Source organism: Musa acuminata, chromosome BXJ2-4, assembly GCF_036884655.1.
Source record: "Musa acuminata AAA Group cultivar baxijiao chromosome BXJ2-4, Cavendish_Baxijiao_AAA, whole genome shotgun sequence".
NCBI lineage: Eukaryota > Viridiplantae > Streptophyta > Magnoliopsida > Zingiberales > Musaceae > Musa > Musa acuminata.
In genome coordinates, this window is record NC_088341.1 from 31,581,426 (window position 1) to 31,608,945 (window position 27,520).

At 44.6% G+C, this 27,520-nt stretch overlaps 5 protein-coding genes across 13 annotated transcripts; 3 read left to right on the plus strand and 2 right to left on the minus strand.

Moving 5' to 3' along the window:
* Positions 1-2,857: 2,857 nt before the first annotated feature.
* On the plus strand, positions 2,858-6,489 carry LOC135610300 (BOI-related E3 ubiquitin-protein ligase 1-like). 6 transcript variants are annotated; one of them, XM_065104659.1, is made up of 6 exons: positions 2,862-3,441; positions 4,422-4,581; positions 4,680-4,906; positions 5,027-5,105; positions 5,200-5,510; positions 5,610-6,489. In XM_065104659.1, the coding sequence occupies exons 4-6, from the start codon at positions 5,063-5,065 to the stop codon at positions 6,123-6,125; spliced, it is 870 nt and encodes a 289-aa protein (XP_064960731.1). In that variant the 5' UTR covers positions 2,862-3,441; positions 4,422-4,581; positions 4,680-4,906; positions 5,027-5,062; the 3' UTR covers positions 6,126-6,489. The 6 variants fall into 6 exon arrangements, with proteins under 6 accessions (XP_064960733.1, XP_064960731.1, XP_064960732.1 ...); XM_065104660.1 differs by having other exon boundaries at positions 4,422-4,556; XM_065104657.1 differs by having other exon boundaries at positions 2,862-3,166; positions 3,270-3,441; positions 4,422-4,906.
* A 4,854-nt stretch (positions 6,490-11,343) lies between these two features.
* LOC103987816 (uncharacterized) lies at positions 11,344-13,496 on the plus strand. Its single transcript, XM_018824666.2, has 5 exons — positions 11,344-11,491; positions 11,550-11,923; positions 12,015-12,491; positions 12,571-12,948; positions 13,020-13,496. The coding sequence occupies exons 1-5, from the start codon at positions 11,344-11,346 to the stop codon at positions 13,494-13,496; spliced, it is 1,854 nt and encodes a 617-aa protein (XP_018680211.2).
* Positions 13,497-14,246: 750 nt separating this feature from the next.
* Positions 14,247-18,979, minus strand: LOC103976389 (serine/threonine-protein kinase D6PK-like). Of its 4 annotated transcripts, none has more exons than XM_009391759.3 (3): positions 18,917-18,979; positions 16,913-18,392; positions 14,247-15,184 (listed from the first exon to the last, which is right to left on the minus strand). In XM_009391759.3, exons 2-3 carry the CDS (start codon positions 18,142-18,144, stop codon positions 14,299-14,301), a joined length of 2,118 nt encoding a protein of 705 aa, XP_009390034.2. In that variant the 5' UTR covers positions 18,145-18,392; positions 18,917-18,979; the 3' UTR covers positions 14,247-14,298. The 4 variants fall into 4 exon arrangements, with proteins under 4 accessions (XP_009390034.2, XP_009389953.2, XP_009390116.2 ...); XM_009391678.3 differs by having other exon boundaries at positions 18,814-18,969; XM_009391841.3 differs by having other exon boundaries at positions 18,840-18,959.
* A 3,108-nt stretch (positions 18,980-22,087) lies between these two features.
* On the minus strand, positions 22,088-23,898 carry LOC103976280 (phospholipase A1-Ibeta2, chloroplastic). The gene has a single exon (XM_009391513.3). The coding sequence runs from the start codon at positions 23,814-23,816 to the stop codon at positions 22,221-22,223; it is 1,596 nt and encodes a 531-aa protein (XP_009389788.2). The 5' UTR covers positions 23,817-23,898; the 3' UTR covers positions 22,088-22,220.
* Positions 23,899-25,981: 2,083 nt separating this feature from the next.
* On the plus strand, positions 25,982-27,322 carry LOC103976178 (uncharacterized). The gene is made up of 2 exons (XM_009391420.3): positions 25,982-26,493; positions 26,565-27,322. Exons 1-2 carry the CDS (start codon positions 26,047-26,049, stop codon positions 27,177-27,179), a joined length of 1,062 nt encoding a protein of 353 aa, XP_009389695.2. The 5' UTR covers positions 25,982-26,046; the 3' UTR covers positions 27,180-27,322.
* The last annotated feature ends 198 nt before the right edge of the window (positions 27,323-27,520 follow it).

The following is a 27,520-nucleotide window of genomic DNA, read 5'->3' on the forward strand; positions in this document are numbered from 1 at the left end:
TTATGATGCACCTTCTTGTTTAATCTTGAATCATGTTTTTGTTGTTTCTAGATTGAATAGGCTGGATTCATGGTTTGAAATGAAAAGATAGTTTGTGTCCTTGACATGTTGATTTCAAGATCTTTCTTAATCATCCAAAAGGTTAAATTGCCAGATTAGCAAGAACATGGGAAATAAGGTTGCTATTGGGGATTGCCATGACTCTACTATGCACTTGCCCCTGCCCTCCAGTTTGAGTTAGTCATGAAGAAGCAACCTAAAGTATGGTTTTCAACTTTAAAATTCAGAGGAGGCAACTCAAGGTAGTTTAAGAACCATTCCTATAAATTCATGGGAGATGAAATCCAGCACCTTCATGGAGTATTTTTCTTGCAACATTTTGGTGTTTTTTCTATGAACCTGCAAAAATGTTCAGGCAATTGCCTTCCTTTCTCTTTTGATGTTCTACTATCTCTCTTCTCTGTTACATTTCTCTTGGTGGTTTGCACATCAAGTTTACCTTATAATGAAAGTTGTGGATCAGCCATATCTCAGGTAACAGAAGTAATTCTGATAAGTTTTGCTAGTTTAATGTAATGAAGTACACAATTTTGCAGTTTGCAATGATGCACTAACTACCACACTTGTATCAAACAAACTTAAAAGAGTTTCTTACAAGCTGTCTTTTGTGAACCTGTGTATCTGCTCAACTTAGCACACTAAAACTGCAAGTTCTTTTTTCCTTCAAAAATTTGTGTTGATGATTAAACTGTTTTATCTATGCTGAAGGAATTTTCATTGTTGAAGGCTTTGTTGGCACAATAAAATCCTGTGTAACCAAAGTTGGATCTTCAAGAATGCCAGGTATTGATTGGGACCTTCAGGTACTGTTACATAATTTTCTTTAACTTTGTTTGCATGGCCTGTCCAAGCCCCAGCCCACATGCCTTGTGGTTGATTGTCCTGCCACCACTAAAGTGTTGGATCTGCACCCAATGGTCAATAGTTTCTTATGCTTGCCATTTAGGTATACATTAATTATAGCTCACCAAAAACTGCTCATGCTAATTGTCCCAGCACTCTTCACAGATGGTGGGGTAAAAAGGAAATTGGATTGTGATGGATATGCTTGTTCTTCTCATCTATGAGGTCACACCCATGAAACCTTCTCTTTAGTTTTGAGACAGGAACTATTTGATCAGAAGAAGAAATGAGGGTGAGTTTGTGTTATCAACCAGATGGCACAGTACAAAAGCACCAAGAAGAACATGCAGTTAAGAGAGATTGGTAGGCATTTTTTTTGGTTTAGGCTGAGACTAGGCACACACAAGTCAATGCTGAGGTGTGTGAAGGCAGCATAAAATGGTATGGACATGGAAAGATCATAATTGCACACCATCACAAGAACATTGTAAGTTTAGGCTTACTGAAGTTTTTTTTTCTTTCATTTTTCAGGAGATCGATTGAAGGGATTGCAGAGAAAATAAATGTAAGTCAAACTTACCATGAGGAATATCTTGTCCCAACTCAAAACACAGGATCTCATTTTTCTTTTTTCCCAATCCACTTGGTTGGTAGCTTGTTTTTGTCCTCTTATCTACTTTTTATCATGTTAGAATAAAACAAACTCTTCTACACTGTGTTCTAGTACTGATGCAAAACATTGAGAGAAACTTATAATAATTTTAGACTTGAACCTATACTCATTGGCATCACCCCAAGTCTATATTATAATAACACTTGTCTTCCTCTCTTTTATCTAGGATAGCATCCTCCCATTTGGCTTCTTCTTTATCCTTTGGGACCACTATTGAAGATGTGGGTGTTGGATTCATCAATTTCCATGACAAACAACAAAATGTACATGTCTTTGGCAATTAAAGCTGTCACAAGAGGTTCATGAGTTTGAGCTCCTGTGGACCTTGGCCATGCAAATGGATGGATATTGGCCATTAGTGTGATACTGCTGGAACCAATGACCTCTTCGATGAAGCATCTGAGTAAAGGGAAAAGGTGGTGAAAAGTGAAAAAGATATGATCTTGCTTTTTGTATGTATGTATCCACCAGCAAAAATGTCTGCTATGAAGTACAATCACAGTGTCACATGACACTGGTTGCCCACCAGGTGGTGGTGAAATTAAATATGTAAATTGAAAGCTCTCTCATTCAAATTTAATGTGTTCAGTGAATGATTGAGTCAGGCTGGATTGCAGTTTGATTTAAAAATGATTCAGTTGAAGAAAATAACATAACATGGAATTTTCTCCATTGAATCAGCTATCTGTGCTTGGTAAAGTAAGAACAGCTCTTTTGATCCACATAAGAGAATTAAATCCATCTCTTGTGTTTTAGTGGTGTAAAAGAAAAGGACATTATAATTTCAATAAGTCTATAGTTGTTTAGGTTACATTGGATTAGATCACTTTGACTTTAGAGAGAAAGAGAACAATTTGATGAGGCATAGATTGCCAAAACCAATGCAAAAACTTGGATAGCAACTCCTACTCTGTGAGCATTTTCTATGGTAGTAAAAGTCAAAAACATTTGATACAATGGAAAGTAAGCTACTTTTGTCTCATAAAGACCATTGACACAAGTAATCACCATTACTAGTCGAATTAGATCTCAAGACATGCACAGAGCAAAATCCAAAACTTGTTGCCTAAGAGGTGATGTCAGTGACCAATCTGTGGCTTTCATCAGTCACAGCAAGATGTTGCAGATCGGCCATTTTCTCGAGACTGCACAGCTGAGCCAAAAGAGGACGCATTTACTATTACCTTTGTTTCTTGTTGCCGCCTCTGATCTCTTCTCCGATGGGGCCATCATTGCAGGGCTACTTGGTGTCATCCAAGCAGCAGTTGCCACATTCGCATATCTACCCTTGTGCAAGTCACGGCCATGGCGGGGCGACGTTGGATGGTCCTGCAAGATCATTCTTTGCTTGACGAATCAGTGGACGGAAGAGACTGGTGAGCCGAACGAGGACAAAGGCTTGGTGGACTTGCTTGCTTTCCGACTCAGCGTGTCTACGTTCCTATCCGATCCATTGTGGATTCTACCTCTGATTAGAATGTGCAAATAAATGTTTCGTGAAGTCGATTGGATAGAGTAGGGAGGAAGATTGGAATGAACAACGGGAAGCCGCCCTGGCAAAAGTCCGAACTCGCACGCGAAGTGTTCGATGTATTGCTTCTGCCTCCCCCCTGCTTTTCAATACCTAACAAATCCATGGGCGCATCTTTGATGTTGCCGTCCCTCCTCTCCCATTGCTATGTGTGCGCTACAGAGTGCAGCAGGACTACCAAATCCTCTTTGGATGCAGCGACAGCTACCAAGAGGGGGCCTGCTGCATAATGGATGGATTCGATGCTCAGCCATGACAACAACCTCCTTGGAAGACTCGCGTCAGTATCGATTTCACCATCCTGATTGCACATCAGGAGGAAGTCACTCTGAAGGTATGCGAAGGAGATAATTTCTTTTAGTTGCATGTTTCTTTTATTGTCATTGTCTAAGCTTATACTAATTCGTAATGAAGAAAAAATAAAATGAGATTTATGTGAGACTTAATTCTATTGGACTCAATTCAATTTAGGAAGTCAAGAAGCTTATGTTTGATCAAATACAATATTGGTTTGTTTTTACTTGGAAAAACCACAGTTTTTTCTTATTATTAATAAAAAGTAATATTGTCTCTATTTTTTTCACAGATTGAATCATTTATTACTCCATTTTTTGGTGATCTGTTCCACCGACAACTTCAATTTCCTCAGTTTAATCTGCTATAAACACAACTAATAAAAGTAACAGTTTTCTTTTCGTACTTATGCATATGATACATCCAAGAAAGTGGACACATTAGCTTGATTTGTGTTTTCTCTTTGTGCCAGTAATTTAAGCTTCTCTTATTATTATATCAGTAACTCAGAGTTTATATGTCTAGTCTTACTTAGATTCAAAGTAATCTTGAAAGCTGTAATTAGATTCTGGTTGCTACTCTTCCTTCTTGTATGAAAAGCAAATGCCATATCAAACAACATGCACCATAGAAATTATTCTACCTGTCATGAATCAAAAGATAGATTCAAGAATGATCTTTGGGTGCCACCCATTATTATAATTTTTCATAACTGTGTTGCACGTTCTTTTATAATGTCATTAAGAATCATATTTCTTTTGTCAAGTTGTGTGTCTTCTTAATTAATTATCTAAATAAGTAAGATCACTTCTCCTCCCAGTGATGTACCTATCGTAACACCAATTGATTTATGTCAAAATAAGGCAGCTTCTGTTTTGCTTATATGACAAACTCTAAGAAAAAGATTATTACATACCATGTTGTTGGTATTAGTAAATTTGATATCATTATATCCTGAATTAATTGAGAAAGAGCATGCGTGAGTGTGTTTAATTTCCATTTCTTGTTTCTCTGAGGCAGGGAAAGAAGGAGAAAAGAATGGGCTGATGGTTTATTGGAGAAAGCTAAGAGAAAGGAACAACACAAGAAACAAGAACAATAAATGGAAATCCAAGCAGCAACAAGCACACAGGAGTCCCTGCTATATCCCCCCATGTACAAACAAGCAAGCGATTGCCAGGCAACATCATCCCATTTATATCATCCCCACATGCCTACAGGCTGCTCATCATTAGCAAACTCACCTGGAAAATCTCAACACATGATGCGGCCCTGCAGGTGAGGAGAAGTGGATCGATCCATTCGAGAAGAGAGATTGATGGTCGGCAGCTGCTCCTGCCTTGAGAAGAATTCCAACTCACCATCCTCCTCTCCCTCTTCTTTGTGTGCTTGAGAGAGAGCAGAAGCAAGCCATCCTTTTGACTGTTCCTTTGCGCTTTTTTCTGCGTTAAGGGAAGAGGAAGAGCAGGGAAAAAGAGTTACCACTTATTGCTTTGTGCTCATCAGTAAGTAATTCTTCATTCGAAGTTTGCGGTCAAGTTCCAATCTTGATTGGCAAACGGGTGGTCTCCGATTGGTTTCGTTGTGAAGATCGAATTTTGATGGTTATGGTTGACTTTTGGTAGATGGATTGACGCAGAAGCGAGCGGGAGCGGAAGGAGATGGACTTCTCTCAGGCCGTCCTCGATCCGTCCGCCAATGGAGGTGAGCAAAAGTTGCCTCCTTTCGGTGCTTACGAACGGTCTGTTGCGGTTTATTCTTCTTTCTCCCTCTGAGATGAGATGGGTATCGTGAACAGCGGCGCCGAATCCCAGGAAGAGAGATAGGGAGATCGGAGTCCCGGTGGCGATGGCATTACCGCAGCAGAACCGATCTATCGACCTCTTATCGTTGCAACCACAGCCTCCGCTTCCGCCCCCGGCGTTGGTCCGCTTCCCCCAGCTTCAAAGCCATCCTCCTGCCGTCGTCTCCACGGGCCTTCGCCTCTCCCCCGAGGAAGGACTCCTTTCCACTTTTTCTACCTCTTTTCTCTCTTCCATTTTCTCTGAGGAGCTCGCCGCCCATCTCAACCAACAGAAGGGAGAAATCGAGCAGTTCCTTTGCGCCCAGGTACCATTCTGTCGTCCGCCAAATATCCGATCGCTTCGTTTCCTTTGGTCTTGGAAATGAAAAGATACCCGAAATTGGATCTTCATTCCTCTATGGCAGCGAGATCAGCTGCGGCGGGCGTTGGCGCAGAAGCGGCGAAGGCACTACCGTTCTTTAATAGGTGCGGCGGCGGAGTCGGCCGCACAGAGGCTACGTGAGAAGGCGGCGGCGGTGGGGCGGTTGACGCGGCGGATCATCGAGCTCGAGGACCACCTTGCCCGCCTCCGAACCGAGTCCATGGCGTGGCAAGCCAAGGCCATGGCCGACCAGGCGACGGCAGCTTCTCTCGAGGCCCAGCTCCAACAGGCGGCCGCGGCTGCAGCGTCCCGGGCGCAGGGTGGCCCGTGCGGCGAGTCGATACCGGCCGAGGACGCGGAGTCGGTCTACGTGGACCCGGACCGAGTCGAGATGAAGCGGGCGTGCCGCGCGTGTCGAGGGCGACTGGCTTCGGTGGTACTCCTCCCCTGCCGCCACCTCTGCCTCTGCGACGCCTGCGACGGCGGGGAAAGCCCGGCCGAGTCGTGCCCGGTTTGCGGCTGTGTCACAACTGGGAGAATCCGAGTCTTGCTCGGTTGAGGCGACGAATCCCAGCCGTCCAAAATCCCCATGAACAAAAGAAAATAAAAAATAGAAAACGTAAAACATTAAAGAAAAAGAGAGAAGAAAAAGGAAAAGAAAAGATGAGGAGAAGTGTCGGGATTTTCTAACTCATCTTTTTCCTTTTCCTTTCATCTCCCTTCAATATTTTTGGCTTCTTTTTCTCATTTCTTTCTTCCTACTCTTACGTGGAGAGGTGACAACGGTGATAGATAAGATAAGAAGAAAGAATAAGAGAGGATCGAATTTACTTTTTTGGTTAGACAAAAATCATGTAATAAATTTAAAAATTAAGGATATATTTACAAAAAGACTGTATATACATACCTATGTGAATTCTCAAGGGCGTCATCCAAAAAATAATAATTAGTAGAGGATTTATTTTTTGATAAATTGTCTAATATTTTAGAACTTAATGCTTAGCCAACAATGTAACTTACGGTTTAATAGTTAAATGATTGTCGATTATTAATGGTTAAAAGGATATAAACGAATGATATATCATCTAATGACTTAAGCAAAAACAACTTTAACATAATAATAGCATGCGAAAGTTTAGCTTAATTTTTTTGGGCCATCGGATATAAATGTTTGAGGAAGTTGTCTTCCTCCTCTCAATTAATATTTTAGTGGGCTCAGATTAGTCCACAATTCAGTGATATCTGTATACTTATTGAGGGTTTCTTTTAGGATGATCAGATGTTCTAATTCTTTCATTAAACTTGCACAGTGTGTTGAGGAATCTGATAACCAGGTTGGTTTTAGTATCGAGCTTGTGTTGAGAGGAAATCCCTAAAAGCAACGAAGAGAAAAACTACTAACATCAAGCGAGCTTGACATTAGCATCAATGCATCCATCCATATTGCATTTGATTAGGCAACACTGTAAGCATTAAGTCAATCAATCTCACCATGGGAAGATTCAACATCCAAGTGCAGCTGTGAAGCATAATTATCATCAACTTCACAGGAAAAAATTCGTTCCATCTTCAATCCAAGATAAGCGATTTGTGCTTATAAGGGTATAGTTGATCTACTTCACATCTATGACTCCAATTTCTAACTTCAATCCTATCTCAAAATGTAACCCTCGAGAAATCAAACAAAAACCAATAAAATTGGAAGAAATCTCTATAATCTCATGCCAAGGTGCTCTCAAATTCGTGATTAAAAAAAATAAGAAAGGGATTTACACACAGAAGCCCCTTGTTCTCCGTTACTAAGAAGAACGAAAGAGAAAGAGAGATAATAAGGGTAGGGATTACTAAGATAATTATGGGGAAACATCATCCGCCTGGATCTCGTTCATTCTTATCAAATGATAGACACTTCTCATTTAAGATTTGTTTCAATATTTTTGTTTCATTTATATATAAATATACTAAACATAACAAAATATCCAAACTATAAAAGACAAGTAAAACTTAATTATTATGTCTGGAGACACATAATGTGCCCTTTTGATAAAGTTCTCTTAATTACTTTAATGGGCTCAAATTAAATCCATAATTTACTATGACAAGGATATTGAGATTAGTACTATATAGATATAATGAGGGTTTTTTAGTATGATTAAATCTTTCAATGCTTTTATTAATTAAGACATGTCTTTAACAACAAGGATAAATGAAAACCAACATATATAATCTAAAAATGTGTGTCTTCAATAATAATGATAAAAAATAATAATAATAACTTTTATGAAAGAATCAACATATTCTAATATGGTTAGATAATTAAAATACTTCTCTTAGAAGAACCAAAAAAAGTGAGAGATGTCCAACAAACTATAATTATCATTGTATCAATATCACTAAATTTTAAAGCTAAATATATTCACCAAATCTCAACTTTATTTTATAAGCATATCGACAATCTAAATAGGTATAACGGAAAAAATTAAACAAAATCGAGAGGACAAATCTATAAAAAAAAGATCTTTTAGGTTATTATTTTATCATCAACATCTACAAAACTAATTAAGAAATAAAAGGAATAGAAAAAAATGGAGAGAGAAAGAGAAACCTAACCATCTAAGCTACATTTGTCCTTTTTCTAGCCCTTTAATCACCTACCTCAATGTTGATTATGATGACTTCTCAATATGCCTTGTCGAGGGCATAGTTGATCCACTTCCCATATGGTTCTAATTTCCAACTTTAATCTCACGTCAAAATGTCAACTGAGAAACTAAATAAAAACCATTAATGTTGGAGAAATCTCTACACTCTCATGCCAAGAAGCCCAACAAGAAATGAATTTATTATTCTCCGTTACTCATACAAGCAAAAGCTAGAAAGAGGTGATTAGGTTACTAAGATAATTATGAAGAGACATCATTCATAAAAACTTATAAAGTTAAAGAATTCTCTCAAATTTATGACTAACAAATCAGATTTATACATAGAAGCCCTCTATTCTTGATTACTTAGAAGAACAAAAGAAAGAGAGGGATTTTGAGGATAGGAATTACTAAGATAATTACGAGGAGACATCATCTATCAAGATTCATGATGTCATTACATCTCGATCGTTCTTATCATATGATAAACTCTTGGTTCTGTTTCAAGGCCTTTACTTGATTTACATATAGATATACTAAACATAACAAGATGTCCAAACTACAAGAGACAAGTAAAACCTAATTCTTATATACTGTTTGAAAAACACAAGGAAGTTCTCGGAAGCTTGTTTGAAAACACACAAGTATATATTGTTTGAAAGCACACAATCGACTTAAATTAAAACTATAATTTAGTATATGACGAGGATGTTGAGCGATCATGATAAAAGAATAGTAATCGATACACGTAACAAGGATTTTTTAGTATAATCAATTCTTCCAATATTTGTATTAAAATGTGTGTTTTCGACAACAATGATAAATGAAAACCATAATCTAAGACATGCATCTTCGATAATAATGATAAAGAAAAAGCAATATATGTAAGGAGAAAAAAAAAATAATAGTGACTACTTTAATGGAAGAATCAACCTATTCCAATACAGTTACACGATTAAAATACTTCAATCCAACCAAGTCTTCTAGAAGAGCCGAAACAAGTGTCTCCTAGAAGAGCCCAAACGGGTGAGAGATGCCCAAGAAACTATAATTATCGCTACATTTAAGGAAGAATATTTACTAATTTTCAAGGCTCAAATATGTTCACTAAATCTCAACTTTATTCCACAAATTAGTATATTGACAACATAAAAAAAAGAGAAATTAAAAACAATCTAGAGGAGAAATCTATACAAAAGGGATATATTTTATATTAATATTTTGTCATCAATATCTACAAAATTAATTACAAAATAAAAATAATAAAAAAATAGAGGGAAAGAAGAAACTTAATCATATGAGCACTTGTTCTTGAACATATGTTGGTGACCATACAGCTTCGTAGAGGATGTGGATGATGTTGACATCTTGTCCTTCTCCTTGTTCGTTGAGGGCATCATTGAACCGCTTCGGATCCATATCTCTAATCTCCACCTTCAATCCCCCATCTCAAAACATCATCCCTCGTAGAGAAATCAAACAAAAACTCTTAAATATAGAGAAATCTTTACATTCTTGTGCCGATGAGCTCTTAATTTTAGGATTGATAGATAATAAACAATTTTACATGTAGAAGCCTCTTATTCTCTATTTCTTGAAAGAGTTGTGGGCTACGAAGATAATTATTGGCCGCTGTTATCCATCAAGATTCATAATGTCATTATATCTTGTTTGTTTGAAGATCTTTACTTCACACACACAACTCTTTACTTATGGAGAATGTCTAATTAACCTTCGATTCTTATTATGATAAGATAAGACTAGATCGGGACGAAGCTACAAGGAAAGCCCCCAAAGCATATGCATAATATTTAGCACCGAAGAACTAACAAGCAATTACTAAACAAGTAACGAAACATGAAACTAATTTCAATAAGCAAAGAAAAAGATAAACTCATTTTCTTATGTATTAGGAGTTATTAGAGTTCCAATAAACAATGATGCAGCGTGGGCAAGTCAACAAGTAACGCCAAAAGATGTTATGCAACAAGCAACTATTAACGTTGTTCGTTGACCTAATAATTAGTATGAGTTATTAACGAGTCCTATTTTTAGCGTTAGTAGGAGTTATGTACTGAGTTCTTTCTTCGTTGACGTTAGTGGAGTGTTCATGACGTTAGGAGAGTTGGAGTCCTTTAACCCCTCTGTTCAACTATTTACCTTTCTCCTAGACACTAAGCTCCTGCGGGCGGCAATAGCACACTCCTATAAAGAATTAAATGAAGAAGATAGAAATTATAGAAGAAACTATGAAATGTAATTGCATAGTTCATTTAGATAATGAGCTCTTGATAGCTATTTATACACATTCAGAGAATTTTCCTCAACTATTCATAAATTTCCTCGATAGCGAGCATAAGCGGCACGTCGAGGACTTGGACCACAACTCAGTTAAGCACAGTCAAGCAGTTTAGAATGATTAATAAGTTCTACTACTCCACAAAGGTCAACCCAAGTCAAAGGAATAGGAAAAAATTAATAACTAAGGTCAAGTCAAGTCAAATGAATTGAAAAGAAAGCAGTAACGCGACAAGAAGTAAAAGTACTAATGCATACGGTCAAAGCCCAAGTGCTAACGAAAGCAGTTTTGTGTGTTTCAGAGCAGCAAGTAAGGATTCCGCTGTGAGGTATTTTATGTGAAGCAATGTTGTGCCTTTCTAAGGATTTCTATGTAGGGAGAGCGCTATCACTTAGTTGCATTGGTGAGAATGAAGAGTTTTGGAAGCAAAAGGGAGTCAGCCGTTGTTGTTTGTTGAGTTTGAGTTCACGAAAACACACTTGTCTTTCCTACGGAGCGGAGGAAGCGTTGACACTTCTCCTATTTATTATTTAGATGTGCGTTTGTTGTTATATCACACAACATCTTTTATAAAGATTCTTAAATGAATGGATGAAAAGATCGAGCAGATCTTTTAAAGATCGCATCGTAACCTCCCACACCCGACTCCAGCTCCTATCGTATCCTTCATGACCAATCTCGTTCCTGAGATAGAGAAGAAGAAGACGAAGATCTTTACATGGTTTGTTTTTCCATCTACCTTAAACAAATGCTGAATCTTTTGATCTGTTTCTCTTGCGTAGGCTGTATGCATCTCATCTGATATTGTTGGTGCAACGCCAGTGATCTTTGAAACCATGATGCTTCCACCCGACCAAGTCTCGGCGCGGGCCGTCGGCCTCGTCCTCGGCTCCCTCTTGATTCTGGTCTTCACCTACGCCTGCTTGTGGCCGACGGAGATGTCGATGAGCTTCTTCCGCTCTGAACGTTCGCTCGACGCAGTAAGTTGCACGCTTCATCGAGATTCGATATGATGATTCCAATCATGGAGAAAGCAGTAAAGTTACTTGTGAAATTGTTGCCCAGGAAGAACTAGAGAGAGCTCTACAGGGCGCGTCCATGATGAACAGGACGCTGGTCATCAGCCGAGTAAACAAGGAGCAAGCCGAGGAGAATGGCATGCTACGCCTCTTTCTCCGAAGCTTGCAAGAAGGGGAGGGGACGGAGTTCTTGATCAAACACGTCCTCTTCGTGGCCGTTGATGAGATCGCTTTCGACCGGTGCACCATCCTGAAGCTTAATTGCTACCGGTTGCCATCCATGGAGCCTCTGAATCCTTCGGAAGAGCTGGTTTTATCTGGTGGTCTCGACATGATGTGGGGAACAGGTCTCCTCCTTGGAGAAGTCCTGAGGCATGGTTATAGCTTTATATTCACAGTAAGTAAATGACGACACTGAAGCGATGGAAGCTTAAGTAGCACTCACCAAAACTAATGCCATGATCTCTTCTTCTTACTACTACTCTCAGGATCTGGATGTAATGTGGCTGAGAAATCCATTCCCGATGCTAAGCTATGCCGGAGAAGACATGCAAATATACAATGGAGAACCTAATAATTCTTCCCACTTCTTCTTCGGCTCTGGTTTCTATTCCGTAGCTGCAAACGACAGAACCATCGCATTATTCGATCAGCTGTATGCTGCAAGGATCGACTCCAAGATCATGAATGGAAAGGACATGTTGACGTTTCTTTTAAGATCTATATCTCGGGACGCCTTTCAGCGGCTGGGGTTGAAAGTGCATTTCTTGGACGCAGCATACTTCAGTGGTCTCTCTCAGGAAGCCATTGACATCGCGAAAGTGACAACAGTGCATGCGGACTGTTGCCCCAGCGAGGAGGCCAAGCTTGCCGATCTGACTGCGCTCGTCGATGCTTGGAAGACATATCACAGGAAATCGAATGTCACATTGCTAGTGCGCAATGCCTGCACACAGTCAATGAATGTAAGTTTTAGATGCAACTAATAAGCGATTCAATGTCTGGTTCTTATCGAAGGCTGCATCTCGTTTTGGATTTGGTCAGACATCAGTTGCATCCAAAGACGAAGATGAGCTTGGAAGAGCGTTGCAGGGAGCTTCCATGGCGAACAAGACTGTGATAATAAGTGTTCTAAACAAGGCTTACGTCGAGGAGAACGGCATGTTGGACCTCTTCCTTCGGAGCTTGCGGGAAGGCGAGGACACAGGGCTTTTGATCAAACACCTTGTCCTCGTGGCAGTCGACAAGACGGCCTTCGACCGATGCCGTGCCCTGGGACTCCACTGCTTCCAGCTCGTCACCGATGGCGTCGACTTCTCCAAGGAGGAACTTTACATGTCCGACGACTTCATCAAGATGATGTGGAGCAGGACTCTCTTCCTCGGAAATGTCCTCAGGCGAGGATACAACTTCATCTTCACAGTGAGTTACTTCATCTTCGTCGAGTCTCACACCCCATTTACTTACTCACCTGTCGTCGTCGTTGCTGTCAGGACATGGATGTGATGTGGCTAAGAAACCCATTCACCCAGCTGCATCATCAAGGAGAAGACCTGGAGATTAGCTGCGACAGATACAATGGCCAACCTTTCGACCAATCCAACTCCATCAACACAGGCTTCTACTTCGTGGCCTCGAACAACAAGACCATCGCATTGTTCGACGAGTGGTACGCGGCAAGTCACACATCGAAAGGCATGAAGGAACAGGATGTGCTCTACAGCATGAAATCTCAGGGAGCATTTCGACGGCTGGGCATGAAGGTTAGGTTCTTGGACACTGCATACTTCAGTGGATTCTGTCAAGACAGCAGGGATTCACGTAGGGTGACGACAGTGCACGCAAACTGCTGCCGAAGCATCAAAGCGAAGCTTACTGACCTGAAGAGAGCGCTTCAAGTGTGGAAGACGCATACCGGCACAAGCATCAGATGGCCTCCCCACACCGCTTGTGCCCACTCCTGGGGATAAAACTCTGTAAGAACAGATCAAGAAAGCAAGGTTTTGGTGGTGCATTTTGTTTCAGCTTGAAGCCTATGTAAATAATATTTAGACCATAAACTCACACATCACCATATACTTAATTCGATGTATATGCATGCAGCATATTTTCTTCATGTTATAAATTTAGTATATAATTAGGATTCATACAATTTTAAGTAACCCTGATAGGGGTAAAAACGGATTTGATATAACACACCAGATTTGACGTAATACATCCCTCACGTCATGTGCGGCACACTGCCCCAGGGAGCGAGCGAGCATTAACACCGACGTAACGCGCACCCGAACCCACCGTACCCAAACGATCTCATCGGCTGATCCCTCATGACCGGCCGAAGCAGGGGAAGGCGTCGACTGACCCTCCCCACACCCTGCCTTCCAGCCCACGACGACTGCAGACGCCATCCGTCCCCTACGACGCGGCGTCGCATAGACCCCGAGGGTTCTATTTTTGATGGTAATAGGTGTGGTTTCTCCTGCACAGAGTTAAACCGTTCGTCTCCATCTCATGATTGCGGTTCGGTTCAGTTATCCGCTCGTCAGCCTCAACGATCCCACGTGATAAGTTGGGCGAACGGGTTGGAGTATGCAAGCCAAATGTAATAATTTGCGATAATCGAGTTTTCTGGCTGGTCGTAGCCGTCAATCCCATCAAACGCACAGTTACGATGATCCTGCACCGTTCAATCCCTTGCATACACTCCTCGGCACCTCTGATGCATTTAAACGATATGCTAACACCAAAAGAATGAAGTGCCACATCATCGTCCTAGAAAAACTCGAAATCGAGATACTTCCCTCCGGACTTCACGTCCGCACCCACAACCCTTTTGCTGCTGGTGGCAGTACCGCCGAATCCATCGGCCGCGCCGAACTTTAGCGGCAGCTCAGCCTCGACCGGCCGCGGTACCTCCGGCGGGGTACTGCATCGAATCAGCGCCCAGTTCACGCCCTCGAAGAAGGGATGCTGCTTTATCTCCGTGGCTCCCCTCTTGACGCCCAGCCTTTGCTGCGGCTCTTTCACCAGAAGCCCTCTTATCAGATCTCTGCTAGCGTAGCTGGTCGATGGGGCCTCCGAGAAGCTGAGCTGCTGGCCGACCACGTTGAACAGCGTCGCGCGGTTGCCTGAGCCCTTGAACGGCGTCCGGCCATAAAGGAGCTCGTGCAGGAATATACCGAAGGTCCACCAGTCCACAGCACTTCCGTGGCCCTCGCCTTTGATGATTTCAGGGGCTAAGTACTCGTGCGTCCCGACGAAGGACATCGATCGAGCAGTTGTTGGCTCGACGACGAGCTCGGGCAGGGCGGCGGCCTGCTGCCTCGGCACCTCAGACCATGGTTTCCTCGTCTTCTTCTTGCTTCTCTGAGGGAAGAGTCTTGGCATGAAGCACGCGGGCTGGATGCAGACGGAGGAAGGCTCGATGCAGGCTGGTTGAACGCAAAATGCACCGGCTGCCCGTTTGGAAGGATCGGAATCGAGCGATGAGGTCTTGATGAGAGTTGGGGAGACGGCACACCTCAAAGAAAGATCAAAGTCGGAAAGCATTATGTGCCCGTCGTCACGAACAAGTACGTTTTCTGGTTTCAGATCTCTGTATACCACACCCAACATGTGTAAATACTCGAGAGCAAGTAGTACTTCCGCAGCATAAAATCTGTCCATTGATGAAAGAAAACATATCCAAAATGTCAATAATATGATACATGAGTCCAAACAAATGTGTTAGTATGATTACAGCATCACCCCTTTCAGTAAGACTTCTATTCTCAGAAATGCTAAAGCACAACGATAGGGCTTAAAATAAAACTCAAGAGGATCTGAAGTTTATTTTTTGTTTAGTAATACCGTTTTGTTGAACATGAAATATGTTGACAAAGCTTCAGAAAGAACTCAACATGGCTTATATATATATATTGACCAGAAAAAATTATAACAGTATCATATGCAATGATATTGCTCAACATATATCAAGGATCCTTTTCAAAAGCTTTCTTTTCCTATGTAGCTCTCCTACAAATCTCGTGTGAGGATTCCAAGTATAATCTTCAAATGCAATACTAACTGACAATGGAAACAATAGTGGAAAGAAGTCTAGCACAAGCGTATGCACAATCAAACATAGATGACAGTGTAGCCTAAAATACACGGCACTTTTCAACTGAAAAGTAGAAAGCCCATGTAAGATTGTCTTAAGACTTTCTATTAGGTTTCATTTTTTTTTACTGCAAAAGCATGTACATAGTGGGGAACCAGAAAGCAAGTAGCGAGCCATTAGCATCAGGCTTGTAAGAGAATGAAGATCACTTTCTTGTTGATCCAAGTTGTATCAGTTAAGTTCAGAAGAGATATATCTACCATCAGAACTACTATAATCTTAAAAGGATATCTTCAATTTCATGTATTACAACATAAAGAAACAATGAACATTGTCATATTTCTTAATTTTCACCTCAAATTCATAGTGACGTTTTAAAATGAGGCAATATCAAGGCGGATTAGAAGAAGCCTTATTACCTTGGACAAGTGTCATGTATAATAACCCTAATTTGATCATATTAAATATGAATACTTGGTGCCACTTGAGTTCAGATTCTAATAAGCCAGGTTGTTCAAGTGTTCAACTTTGTTGAGCATGGGAGAGTTGATACTGTTCAGTCACTATCCTATTGTTATAGGTTCTATCAGAAACTGTCATTTTTCAGCAAAAGAATGTATAATTTGAATGATCTCCATTATTAGATGCCCTTATGCAGATCAAAATATTGTGAAGCAACTACCTCATAAGAACTGATTCATTATGTTAAGATGTTTTAGTAAAAAACTTAGAATTACACAATAGAATCTGCTTTTTTTTATTTTTTGTCGAACTTATCAGTTTGACAATGACAATACTTCCTAACTTGTATAGAGCGCTTCTGAAAAAAATTGCACAAACATGGCAACCTCTGAAATTACTTCTATCATGATAAAGCCTTCGAGGAAAATCATGTCTAAAAAAGCATTAGTTTGTAATTTCTAGAACAGGTCATAGGCAAAATTAGTTTTTCAATCATTACAGAGGCAAGAAATAAGGTAATCTCACATCAAAAATTTGTATAAATCAAATAGCATCAAAGTTAAATAAGAATGCCAGGGTGCAGGAACATGTGTAAAATGACAACTTTACATAAAGGATGTCATGTCATTTAAACAAAAGAAAAATACTTAAAACTATTGTAGCTTAGCACTGTTGTTTTTGTGTCATATGAAGAAAACTGAGGATCGAGTCATGTATATAGAAAGGGCATATGCGAGTTATATTCAACTTACCAGAAAAACTAGTAATTAAACAATAGAACACTTAAAGCAACAAAAGAAAAGATCTCTGTTTTGTAATTTTTACCTTGCTGCATACTCAGAAAAGTGCTTCCCTTGCTGGCGTTGCCTCAATGTATGCAAATCACCACCAGGGCAAAATTCCATGACCAAGCATGAAAATCTATCAGTCTCAAAATGTGTATACAGAGTTGGTAAGAATGGGTGATCCAGAAGTTGAAGAATCTCCCTTTCCGTTTGGGCCCTGGTCAGCTTCTTCCTGCTTGCAAGAGAAGCCTTGTCCATCACCTTCATAGCAAAGTAGCACCTTGTGCCACTCAATTCTGAAAGATAAACACTACCAATATCACCACATCCAAGCCGTTTGAGCAGTCGAAAGTGACTCATACCCAGTATACCATCCCGAGCCCGAACCGCAAGAATAGCCTTCCATCTAGGGTCATTTCCCTTGTGAGGCTTGTTAGCACTTCCACTAAGATTACTCCAGCTGCTATCATCACTAAGACCGCTGCTATCACTAGCTCTACTGTTGCTGGTTTTAGTGCTTTCAAGCGAGTCGAGTATCATACTTCCCTTAGCACTTCCGCAGGCCCCTCCCATGGTACCATCACTAGTGACTCCTTCACTTCTATATGTGCTCGTGCAACTGTTTACAATGCTCATGGCAGTTACCACACCAGTGCTGTCAATGCTACTGTGAGGACTGACATTTCCGCTCGGGGGAAGGGAAGCATCCCAAACACACTCCTTTTCTTCAGAATCTGGTGCTAAATATGTTGCCTCCATTGTGTGTGATGCACGCGGAATAGAAAACGGAGAAGATACAGCACCTGGCTCGTTTGGCTCGACACTCTCACCTCTTGATGCAAGGGCTGTATTTGGCTTTGGTGCAGGAAGCTGTACAGAGAGATCTTCAGTGAAAGGACCTTTTACTGAGAGGCCTCTCATTAAGCAACGCGTATCAGACTTGTCTTGCTCTATCGCCACATATACCGTCGTCACGAGATCACTATCTACGGGCTCTGGAGGATGACTTGCCCCATTGAAAGAACTTCTGCCTTCTTCAAAGGAATCCATGCTCCTGAAGCTATCAACCTCAGGGGCTAATTCATTATGCTCTCCCAACATGTCTTTCCCTTTCAATGAACTTATAAGTACAGGGGCATCCAAAATTTGAGATTTGAAAGAAGTGGGTGGACCTCGTTCACTTCTCAAGCTGCTTGTGTGCACACCCGGTCCCTTATCAAATGGAGGAAGCTGCGGGGACAACATCTTCAACTCAGGAATCTTATCCATCATAAGCGGACCTTATCGTCGCCTCTGTTCCAAACAATTATATGATCCCTTCAATACCACAAGTTGGGAACTTTTACTTCTATAGAGCGATCCAAATGAAAAAGACTTCGCTGCGAGATGGCATGTCCCGTCTTCTCCCTCCCAAACTATGAATCAAGAATACCCGTCTTTTTTATGCTACAATTGCTAGAGCAGGCGATTCAAGACTTGAAGCTGAACTGAGGACTCCCCTTTCTCTTCTTTCCAGGAACCTAACATCCCCCAAAAAGAGCACTGATTAGAACAAACCGGAGCTGTTGATCTGCATCCCCAAATCAAAGCAGTACAGACAAGATCTTGCAGAAGGAGCTATTCCTGCAGATCACGATTCTACTTGGTACTGAATACCATCACTGGCCAAAAAAACAATGAAACCAAATAAACAAAGCGTACGAAATCGTTCGTTCCAACCACTACAGTGGCGAACCACAACCTAACCAAACCTTTCAAATCTCAGTGCACCTTCTCTTTTCAAGTCAAAATAGAGAGAGAAAGTCCCAAATGAAAAAATCATGACGATTGCAAGAAAAATAAAAAGGCCTTAACCCGCACATTCGATCTTTACATAAACGCTTCGAGGAGTAGAAATCGTAACCCCGAAAAGAAAAACGAGAAGCGATCTACGTCACAGACCGGAACAGAATCAGGCGATCGCGCACCATCAAGAGAAGGCGGATCTAGTCCAGTGAAGGATTCAGAAAAGGGTTTCTTGAGCTCGATGTTAGGGTTTCCTTACCCTCTTCTCCGAGGAAAGCGAGAGAGAGAAACAGTGGCAGAGGCAGCAGTGGGAAGAACTGAAAAGAGCAGCAACGGATTTCTCTGTTTCCCCGTCCCGCTTTAACTTTAGCGTCCCGGCAGTGGGTCCCACCGAGATTGCCCAATCGCGTGCGTTACCCGGTACGAGGCACCGGGTGGGAGAGCGGGCAATCAGGGTGGCTTGCGTCAACCAATCGACGACTTACATTACACGGTGGGTCGATCCGACGGCCAACGATAACCTGGCCGACGGGTGGGACCCGACTTGCTCCCTCGTCCGGCGACACCAACCCACCTGCCGCGTCGCCACCCGCACCAACGCGGACACCAACCCACGCGCGCGATCACCGTCCGACGTCCTTGACCGCGTCGGTTCTTGGTGAGATCTCGACCGCCCATCTTTCGTGGTGGGACCATCGTGTCGGCTAATGATGCGACGTTATAGCAGTCATATAATTGTCCGCAGCGATCGCAAAAAGTAATTATCAATTGAAATAAAAACATTACAACGATAATTGCATTTGTTTTTAGATGGACGTATAGAATGATTCGCGTAACCCAATGGGTCAATCTTGATCCGATCCGACCCGAATCGGAGAACGTAACACAATAAGAACATTACATTCATTGTAACAGTGATAAAAGGGGATGTGACGTTTAATTAGAGAGGCTTAGAAATAAGAAGGTGTCAAACAATATATGGATATTATTCACATCAAAAGCATGTTTAATTAGAGAAAATTAAGGACACATAATTATATGTAATACCAAATTAAAAATATAACAAGCCAAGTCATTACTTAGTGGTCACCCAAATTTAGGCAGTGAGGCCAACTTTTTTGTCCACCAGATGTTACCAGTCTCCCAGCAATAATTGATGGTCAAGTTGACCATGAAAGCCACATTGTGACATGTTTGACCCATTCTTTTTCTTTGTTGCTGGTATAATTTTGCCTCTTCCTCTCCAATATGATCCACTCATGGCACCCTCTGCTCCTGTGAGGTGCATGCTGATGTTGTTGACACTATCAATTCTAGGAGAAGAAGAACAAGGTTGCAAGTCCTAGGTTGGATCTAAGCTTCTGCTTGTGATTAAATGATTAGGTTTGGATCTTGATGGTCATTATTTCATCTTCTTTTTCTAACAAGTAATGCATGGGGATCCTCCCATTCAACCTAATTCCTTTCTTTGCACAACCTAATTCCTTGCTACTGTAGACCCAAGAAAAGAGAGAGACTGGAGTGTGGACCTCACATCTATTGATCATCTGCAACAAAGGTGAAGCAAGCAAACATGTGAATCTTGTTGGCCATTGCAATGGTGGTACTGTTTGACTGCAACAATCATGTCTTCTTCCTCTTTTCGACCAGCACTTGCAGCAGATCCTGAAGTAGCATGCCTCTGCTGCGTGCACTGGGAGTTCATGTGATGGTAGGGCGGCCATGAGAGAGATGGAACCAGCGATCCAGCCTCAGTTGCTTCTTCGGAGGGCCCATGTCCACTTTGGCCTTGCGAGGACATCGCCATTTCCCAGGGATCTCTGATGCTGCTGCGACCATGGCTTGGTGATTGGATTTGTCCCCCAGAGGACTTCTCGGAGCTCCATTCTTGTCCTCTGGCTGTTCCATTGATGACATTGATGTTGGTCTGATGACTCCACCTTCTTCTTTAGATCGTCTCCCATCTTTTTCCTGCTTCTTTTTAGTGTTGTCAACGTGCATTATATCGCTATCTTCGAACCAATTTCTCCCATCAGTCCGGTCGCAGCTCTTGTTCTGCACAAGACTTGCTGCTGCTGCTGCTGAAGCACACTCTGAACCCGAAGCAGATGAAGGCAAACAGCCTCCCTTTTCTTCAGAAAGCGTTGCGAGAAGTTCCTCACCGAGCAGCTTCTTCAGATTCAGCTTTCTCTTTGGCTGTACGTGATCAGTTTCTCCAATCCATTCTTTTTTATTCCTTCCCGTGTTCTTGTTCCTATTCGAGCAATCATTCCATTGATTTGGCAGCATCTTTAGGATGTCACTGGCTCTCGAACGATCCTTACTCTTCACAGAAACAAAGCCATCATCTTCAACCCACTGCTTTGGTGACAGCCCATTGGTATCGCTTTCTTGATGCGAGATTTGCCCATGGCAATTTGTCCTCTCGAGTATTCTCTTATCAGATGAAGCGGAGCTCTTATCGAGGCTACGATTGCCGTAGTCACTGCAAACATCATCATTTCGTCGACAAGATTTCCCTTCATCTCCCAGCAACGAATCCTGGTTGTTCTCTTTCAGCATAAAAGAACCAGCTTGTTTGCAGGACCCAAAAGATAAGCCTACGTTGTGATACGAGTTCTTCCCGTGTTTTGGGAAATCAACCAAATTGCAATCCTATAGATCAAAAAAGATGGAACAGCAACAACAGAAGTCGGATTGATGGAGGTGGAGTGAGAAATTAGCAATCCAACTGACCCCGACAAAATGATGTGATGGAGAAGTAATACCTTAGATGTAGAGGAACCGTCCACCGGTTCTTGGGTTTGGCTTTCGTCTTCCTCAAGTAGTAGAGGACTACCGAGACTATCGGGAAGACCCAAAGAATCCGGCGACTCGTAAACATAGCTAGAGAACCAGTTGCTGATGTCGGGGGGCTCTGAGAGACGGGAAAAGGATCTCAGTAGACGAGCACACGGATGCAAAACGGAGAAGAGCAGGGGAGGTGAAAGAAGACAGAGAGGACTCACGGGAGAGGAATGAGTGCGGAAGCGAACAACCTTCCCAATCCTACACAAGGATTCAGCAGATGAGGACATGGAAGGAAAAGCTTTGAGCTCAGATTCGGCCGGAGAGAGGCGCGATGTACTGTACCTGCGATTGGCGGGGATCGTGGGGAGAGAGGGCGGCGGCCTCTGCTGCGCCTTCTGGTGATTGCGCCATGGCGGCGGGAATGGAAGCCTTCTCCCCCGCGGTTTAGTGGGTTTTCTACCTCTCTTCAAAATTTCCCGCGAGGAGTTTCGCGGGAGATTTTGATTGCGCCTTTTCCGGTTCGTAAAATGGGCCGAGACTTGGAACGGCCCACGCGTTAAACCGAACTAATTCGTAATATAATAGTCATAAACGCCGTGTTAATCATATAATACTCATCCAATTAACCCTTCCTAATTTTAATATCTTCGATTAAAGAGGAATGCACTTGATTCGACAAATCAAACTTAGGCCAAATCGTATACAATTCTCAATCTTCATGTACATAAGGAAGAGGAGAAATCAATGAATCAAATTTGGTGCGACCGTCCGGCTCAGACGGACGGACTCACGAGGCAAGCCGGATCCTTGGACTGGACCGGGCGACGGACGTCGACCGGGTTGAGCCTTAAAGCTTGCGCCCCGCTCAGATAGACCTTCTTGATGTTGGGCCGTTGCAGCTCCAGAAGTCGGACCAGACTCCTCTTGGCGTCGGACCGGAACCCGAACCCGGTTCCCATGAACCCGTCCACCAGGTGGAGGTAGGCCTCCAGGTCGTGGCAGCAAGCGGGTCCGGCGTCCGGCCTGAGGTAGGGCGAGTCCCGGTTGTCCACCCTCAGCTCCGAACCCACGTGCTCGTACTCCTCACTGAGGTGCGGCAGCCCCGCCGCCGACGGTACCATCGTGACGACGTCCTTGTCGTTGACCACCCGCAGCACGTTGACACCCCTCCGCTTCAGCCTTTCGGCGAACGCGCGGTTCCCCACGCGCGGCCCGCCGAAGGAGACCACTGAGATGGGCGGCACCCGCGGGGCGCACGTGCTCAGCTCGTCCGCCACTAACAGTGCCAGGGCCGCCCCCAGGCTGTGGCCGGTCACCGTGATGCTGAGCTCCTCCCCCTCGTAGACCTCCATGAGGCGGCGCACTTCCTCCACCACCGCCGTCGCGAGGCTCGGCACGTGCTCCCCGGCCGTTTTGTGTAGGCTGCGGAACCCGCAAGCCACCTTCGGCACGCCTCGTTGACCAACTTCGACAGCGGCTTCAGCTTCGAAATCCACGGGGACGAGGGCCGTGCGTAGATTCTCGGCCCACTCGAGGCAGGTGGCGGTGCCGCGGAGGACGATTGTGACGTCGCGCCGACCCATGCGACGGACCTCGCGATCGTTGTCGCAGACGGCGACGTAGCCGATCCAGCTGGAGCGCTGGGTGAGCCACTGCGGAGCGGCGGGTTGCGCCCAGTCCGGGAGGTCGAGAGAGGAAGTGGCGAAGAGGGACTTGGTGGAGCGGTAGAAACGGTCAGGGAGTAGGAGGTGGCTGTGACGAGAGGAAGGCGATGCAGCGGGGAAGACGGGCGAGGGAAGGGAGTGGAAGGCGTGGTAGGCGACCTGGACGAAGTCGCCATACCGGATGAGCTCACGGCGGAGGTTCTCATCGAGGGGATCGAGGAGGCCCGACCAACCCGTTTCGCCGTGAATCTGGCGCCAATTGGCGGCGATGAAGTTCTTAGGGGAGGATCGCGAGCTATCGGAGAGGAGGCGCTGGAGGCGGGTCAAGCTCGGAGGGGACATTATCTCGTCGGCCGCCTGCTTCCTGAACAAATCAGGAAATAGAGAAGCCAGGTTGAACGGGTTCATCATCATCCCTCCTCTTTCGCCGGCACCGCTGCGCTGGTTGTTGGAATGCTGCTTGAGGTCAATCTCGGGTTGAAAAGTAGGTTGCGGCGGCGAGGGTTTGAGGAGGACGCGATCGAGGTTGGCGAGATGGATCTTGGAAGCAGAGGTGGTGACCGCGGTGGTGGCGCCGCTGCTTTTGACGGACGCAGGGCGGGAGGACTGTGGGTTGAGGCGGGAGCCATGGCGAGAAGGCAAGGAGGCGCGGGAGGGAGAGACGTGGCGGGGTGGTGCCCCGGCGGCCGCAGTTCCTACGGTCATATGTATCAGAAGAACGAAAGCAGGATTTGAGTTGCCTGTGCGTCGTAGTTGATGTCGGAACAATGCGCAGCCACTTGGTCGATGGTGCAATGCAAGGACACCTAAACGTGGGGCGGCATATATATATATATATATACAGAGAGTTCGTGATAAATGTCAACAGTCATGGCACCGCGTTGATCAAAATAAATAGGAAGTCAACATTTTGCCTCGTGTACGTGCGTGGAACGAGTTAAAGCGACGGTTATCTTTGTATCAATCTTGCACGCCGAAGAAAAAATCTACCGACTCCAACTCAACCGACGAATCCACACGGACGGTTGTTTCGATTCAAACCTATGTTGTGTAAGTTGATTGATTTGGGTTCGGATTGCGGCCGGTGTTACGTTCAACTACCGTTTTCTTCATTGTATTACTGAAACATGTACGAACGATTCAAGTCACTGGTCATTAGCTCTCTACATGGACGGCTTGGATTCAGGCGTAGTGTTTGTGCCCCCCAGGATCTGTACTCGTATCGTCGTTGGGAGACATGGTTAGTTCACCATGGAAGTTAATTGGCACGAGGAGGCGATCAAATATGACCGAGTCGGTCAACGTATGAAAAACGACGCGAGGAATTCCGTATTCGCCACGACAATCGTATGAAAAGCAGCCACGTCATCTACTGCCAATCCACACCCGTGTTTGCGTTGACCGAACAAGGGAGTGACCGCGATGATCGGCTCCTTCCGTCGACCGCGGCATCGGACCTCCCCACGATAGCGAGCTCGATCAAAAGCTTTTATTCTGCGACCTTGAAACTTTGTTGATGATGAACAAAGTTTGCGGGCGACCGAGAAAAGATAGATTTTTGCCTACCTCGAGCCGGACTCAGACCACCAGCGGATGTTTGTGGAAGTCCAATCAAAGATGTTACAGAACATGTCAAAGTTCCAACCTGATCCAGTAGTCCTCCGCCGCCGCATTACTGCTCTATTGCGTTCTCACCTGTATTCTGGTGGAGGGCGTCGTTCATCTCTCGAACGCTCCTCTGGTCATCGCCATATCACCACACTCGAAGCATTCATTACTGCTCCGTTACGAGTTCCTTCCGCCAGCAAATGGCGTTCGACGCGACCACGTTCCGTTATGCCATTCGTCGAACAGGCGGCGGATGTCCGACTACCTGCCGGCGCATGAAGATTGGCAGAGATCGGCCGGGACGAAGCACGCACGCACGCGTCTACATCCCGAGTGTGGTTGAAGCATATCTCATTTGCTCCGTGACACGTACTTAAAATACTGATACTCATTATTTAAGCCACCATTGTCGAGGAAGAGCCATTTGTGCGGCCAATGGATTCGCAGGTATCGTAGGATAGCCTGAAGAGGCCGGATCACGATTCTGTTGAGCTGCTGTCGGTGTGCGAGTAATGGTGATAGCTCTTGGGTGTTGCTCGTTCACCTGTCGTCTTGGCGAGCTTCGTGTCCCTCGCGAACATATCGTTATCGTCTCGCTTCTTGTTTGATGAAATGCCTGAGCCTTTGGGCAACATGAGGTCAGTCTCGTTTCCCACTTGGATCATTTGGGCAAACAACTCCAATGTGTGATGCTATCAGGAAGGAAACAAATAGCCTTCCTTACCCACCATTTTGTTACCTCGAGAAATTAGAGTTAGGAAGACAGAGGCAGAGAACTCCTTTTAAGTCAACGTTTTAGTTCATGAATTGTGGCCTGAGAAGGTAAGATTATTAATTGGAGAATCCATTTGGTATATGGTTGTTGGACGGAATACCAAATGCCATGATTTGTATACCTGTTTGGGCCCAAATTGGGGGTGTAAAGACGGCAGTCATATTAGAATAGGAGATTGTCTTGCATGGTACGACTACATCAACTGCATAAAATACACCCCATAAATGCATCTATCAAATTGGTAGATATTATTAGCTGCAATCTGGCAACCCAATTGCCACTCTCATTAGTTGGGTTAGCCCAACTAATCGATGCTCGATTGCTTGACTCGCGAATGTAATCAATGCACTTCACGTCCGAGTGCGACCCAACATCACATCGAGCATGTCATATGATCATCACTGTTGCAATTATTAGCCGCCACAGTTTCAACCAACTACGTGATTCCAATTACTTCATGGCCTTTAAAGGCAAACGCTGGTGTGAAGCTCCATCCATCCGACCTCATCACCATCCTTCGTCTTGGTTTGCCTTGTGCGCCGAGAAGCCAAGATGGCCACCGATCCTTCTACGCCGAGGATGCTCCACGTCGACGCCATCCAGACGGCACCGCCGGGGAAGGTGACGGCACCGGGGCAGGCCCGGCGGATCTCCACGGCGGCGCCGCTGGGCCCGGAGGTGCTGCAGAGCCGGTTCCAGGCGGTGTGGTACTACACCAAGGCCGGGGAGGAGTCGCCGCTGGCGATCGCGGCGTGGATCAAGGAGTCGCTCTGCGCGGCGCTGCCCGGCCACCCGGTGCTCTCCGGCCGGCTCCGCCGGGACGACGGCTGGGAGGTGAAGTTCAACGACTCCGGAGTCAGGCTGGTGCAGGCCACCGCCGAGACGACCATGTCCGAGTTCTTGGCCTCCAAGGACAGGAATGGCATGGAGGCGCACTTGGCGTACTGGGACGACGTGGACGTGCAGTCTCCCAACTTCTCTGCACTGTTCTACATCCAGGTCTCCCTTTCCGGCATCCCCAAAAGAGAAAGAAGAGATGATGGCACACTAACCGTGGCTGGTGCTTGCAGGTGACTCAGTTCCAGGGAGATGGATACGCCATTGGGATAAGCTGCAGTCTGCTGCTGGCCGACCCCTTGTTCTTGACGCGCTTCCTGAACTCATGGGCCCAAACCCACGCGCAGATGCGGCTCAGCAAGTCGCCCATGTTCCACCTCAGCTACTTCCAAAGACCGGATCGCTCGCGCCATCTGAAATCGGCCGAACTGGAGTCGAGTCCGGTCCACTCTCCCTCCTCCACCACCACCATGCTATTCGAGGCCGATCGGGAAGCCATCACCCGACCCTACGGCCAACTCGCGGTGGCTTGCCTCCGGGAGGCGACGAGGAGGCTCAACGTGGAGGCGGCGCCGGAGTTCTGCCTCCTGATCAGCGATCACGGGGGCGAGTTGACGGTCGAGCCATGTGCGAACCCGAGCGAGGGTTCGTCGGCCGAGGCCTTGGATGTGGTTTGGTGGGACCAACTCGGCGTCGAGGAATGGACTCTCGTGCAGGGGAATAAACCAGTACACGTGTCGTGCCGGATCGCGTCGTCTGGAGACGGGCGACTTGTGGTGGTGATGATACCGCCTGATGTGGAGGGTGATCCAAAAGTGGTGGTCAGTGTCACGCTGCCCGACAATTGAAGGGTTCAAAGATGAAATGAACGCTTTGGTTATATGTTGTGGAATAATTATGAGGAGTGATGAGTTACTTTGAGTGCTATTAAGTATAATGTGAGCTCTTTAATATGTTAATATGCAAATTATAATTGGTTTAAGATGGGAAACACTTGGTGTTTGGTACACAATCTCACCTAATATTGGAAACGCTGGAACAACACCTCACATTGCAAGAATCACAAGCCACAGGTTTCTTAAGATTACCTTCCGGCCGACAGTCCACAGGCAGCCTGGACTCAGCATTGAATTGGCCAAACCCACACCCCACACATGGAGGACAGAGCATGAAGCATACAAGAAAATGT

Excerpts from the sequence above, each read along its gene's own strand:
- LOC135610300 (XM_065104661.1), top strand. The coding sequence starts at position 5,063 with ATGGACTTCTCTCAGGCCGTCCTCGATCCGTCCGCCAATGGAG. Across the intron at positions 5,106-5,199 it reads CGATCCGTCCGCCAATGGAG|CGGCGCCGAATCCCAGGAAG; the intron begins GTGAGCAAAAGT and ends TATCGTGAACAG. Across the intron at positions 5,511-5,609 it reads AGCAGTTCCTTTGCGCCCAG|CGAGATCAGCTGCGGCGGGC; the intron begins GTACCATTCTGT and ends CCTCTATGGCAG.
- LOC103987816 (XM_018824666.2), top strand. The coding sequence starts at position 11,344 with ATGATGCTTCCACCCGACCAAGTCTCGGCGCGGGCCGTCGGCCTCGTC. Across the intron at positions 12,492-12,570 it reads CCTGCACACAGTCAATGAAT|ACATCAGTTGCATCCAAAGA; the intron begins GTAAGTTTTAGA and ends GGATTTGGTCAG. Across the intron at positions 12,949-13,019 it reads GATACAACTTCATCTTCACA|GACATGGATGTGATGTGGCT; the intron begins GTGAGTTACTTC and ends CGTTGCTGTCAG.
- LOC103976389 (XM_009391759.3), bottom strand. The coding sequence starts at position 18,144 with ATGATGGATAAGATTCCTGAGTTGAAGATGTTGTCCCCGCAGCTTCCT. Across the intron at positions 15,185-16,912 it reads TTTTCTGAGTATGCAGCAAG|ATTTTATGCTGCGGAAGTAC; the intron begins GTAAAAATTACA and ends ATCAATGGACAG.
- LOC103976280 (XM_009391513.3), bottom strand. The coding sequence starts at position 23,816 with ATGACCGTAGGAACTGCGGCCGCCGGGGCACCACCCCGCCACGTCTCT.
- LOC103976178 (XM_009391420.3), top strand. The coding sequence starts at position 26,047 with ATGGCCACCGATCCTTCTACGCCGAGGATGCTCCACGTCGACGCCATC. Across the intron at positions 26,494-26,564 it reads CTGCACTGTTCTACATCCAG|GTGACTCAGTTCCAGGGAGA; the intron begins GTCTCCCTTTCC and ends TGGTGCTTGCAG.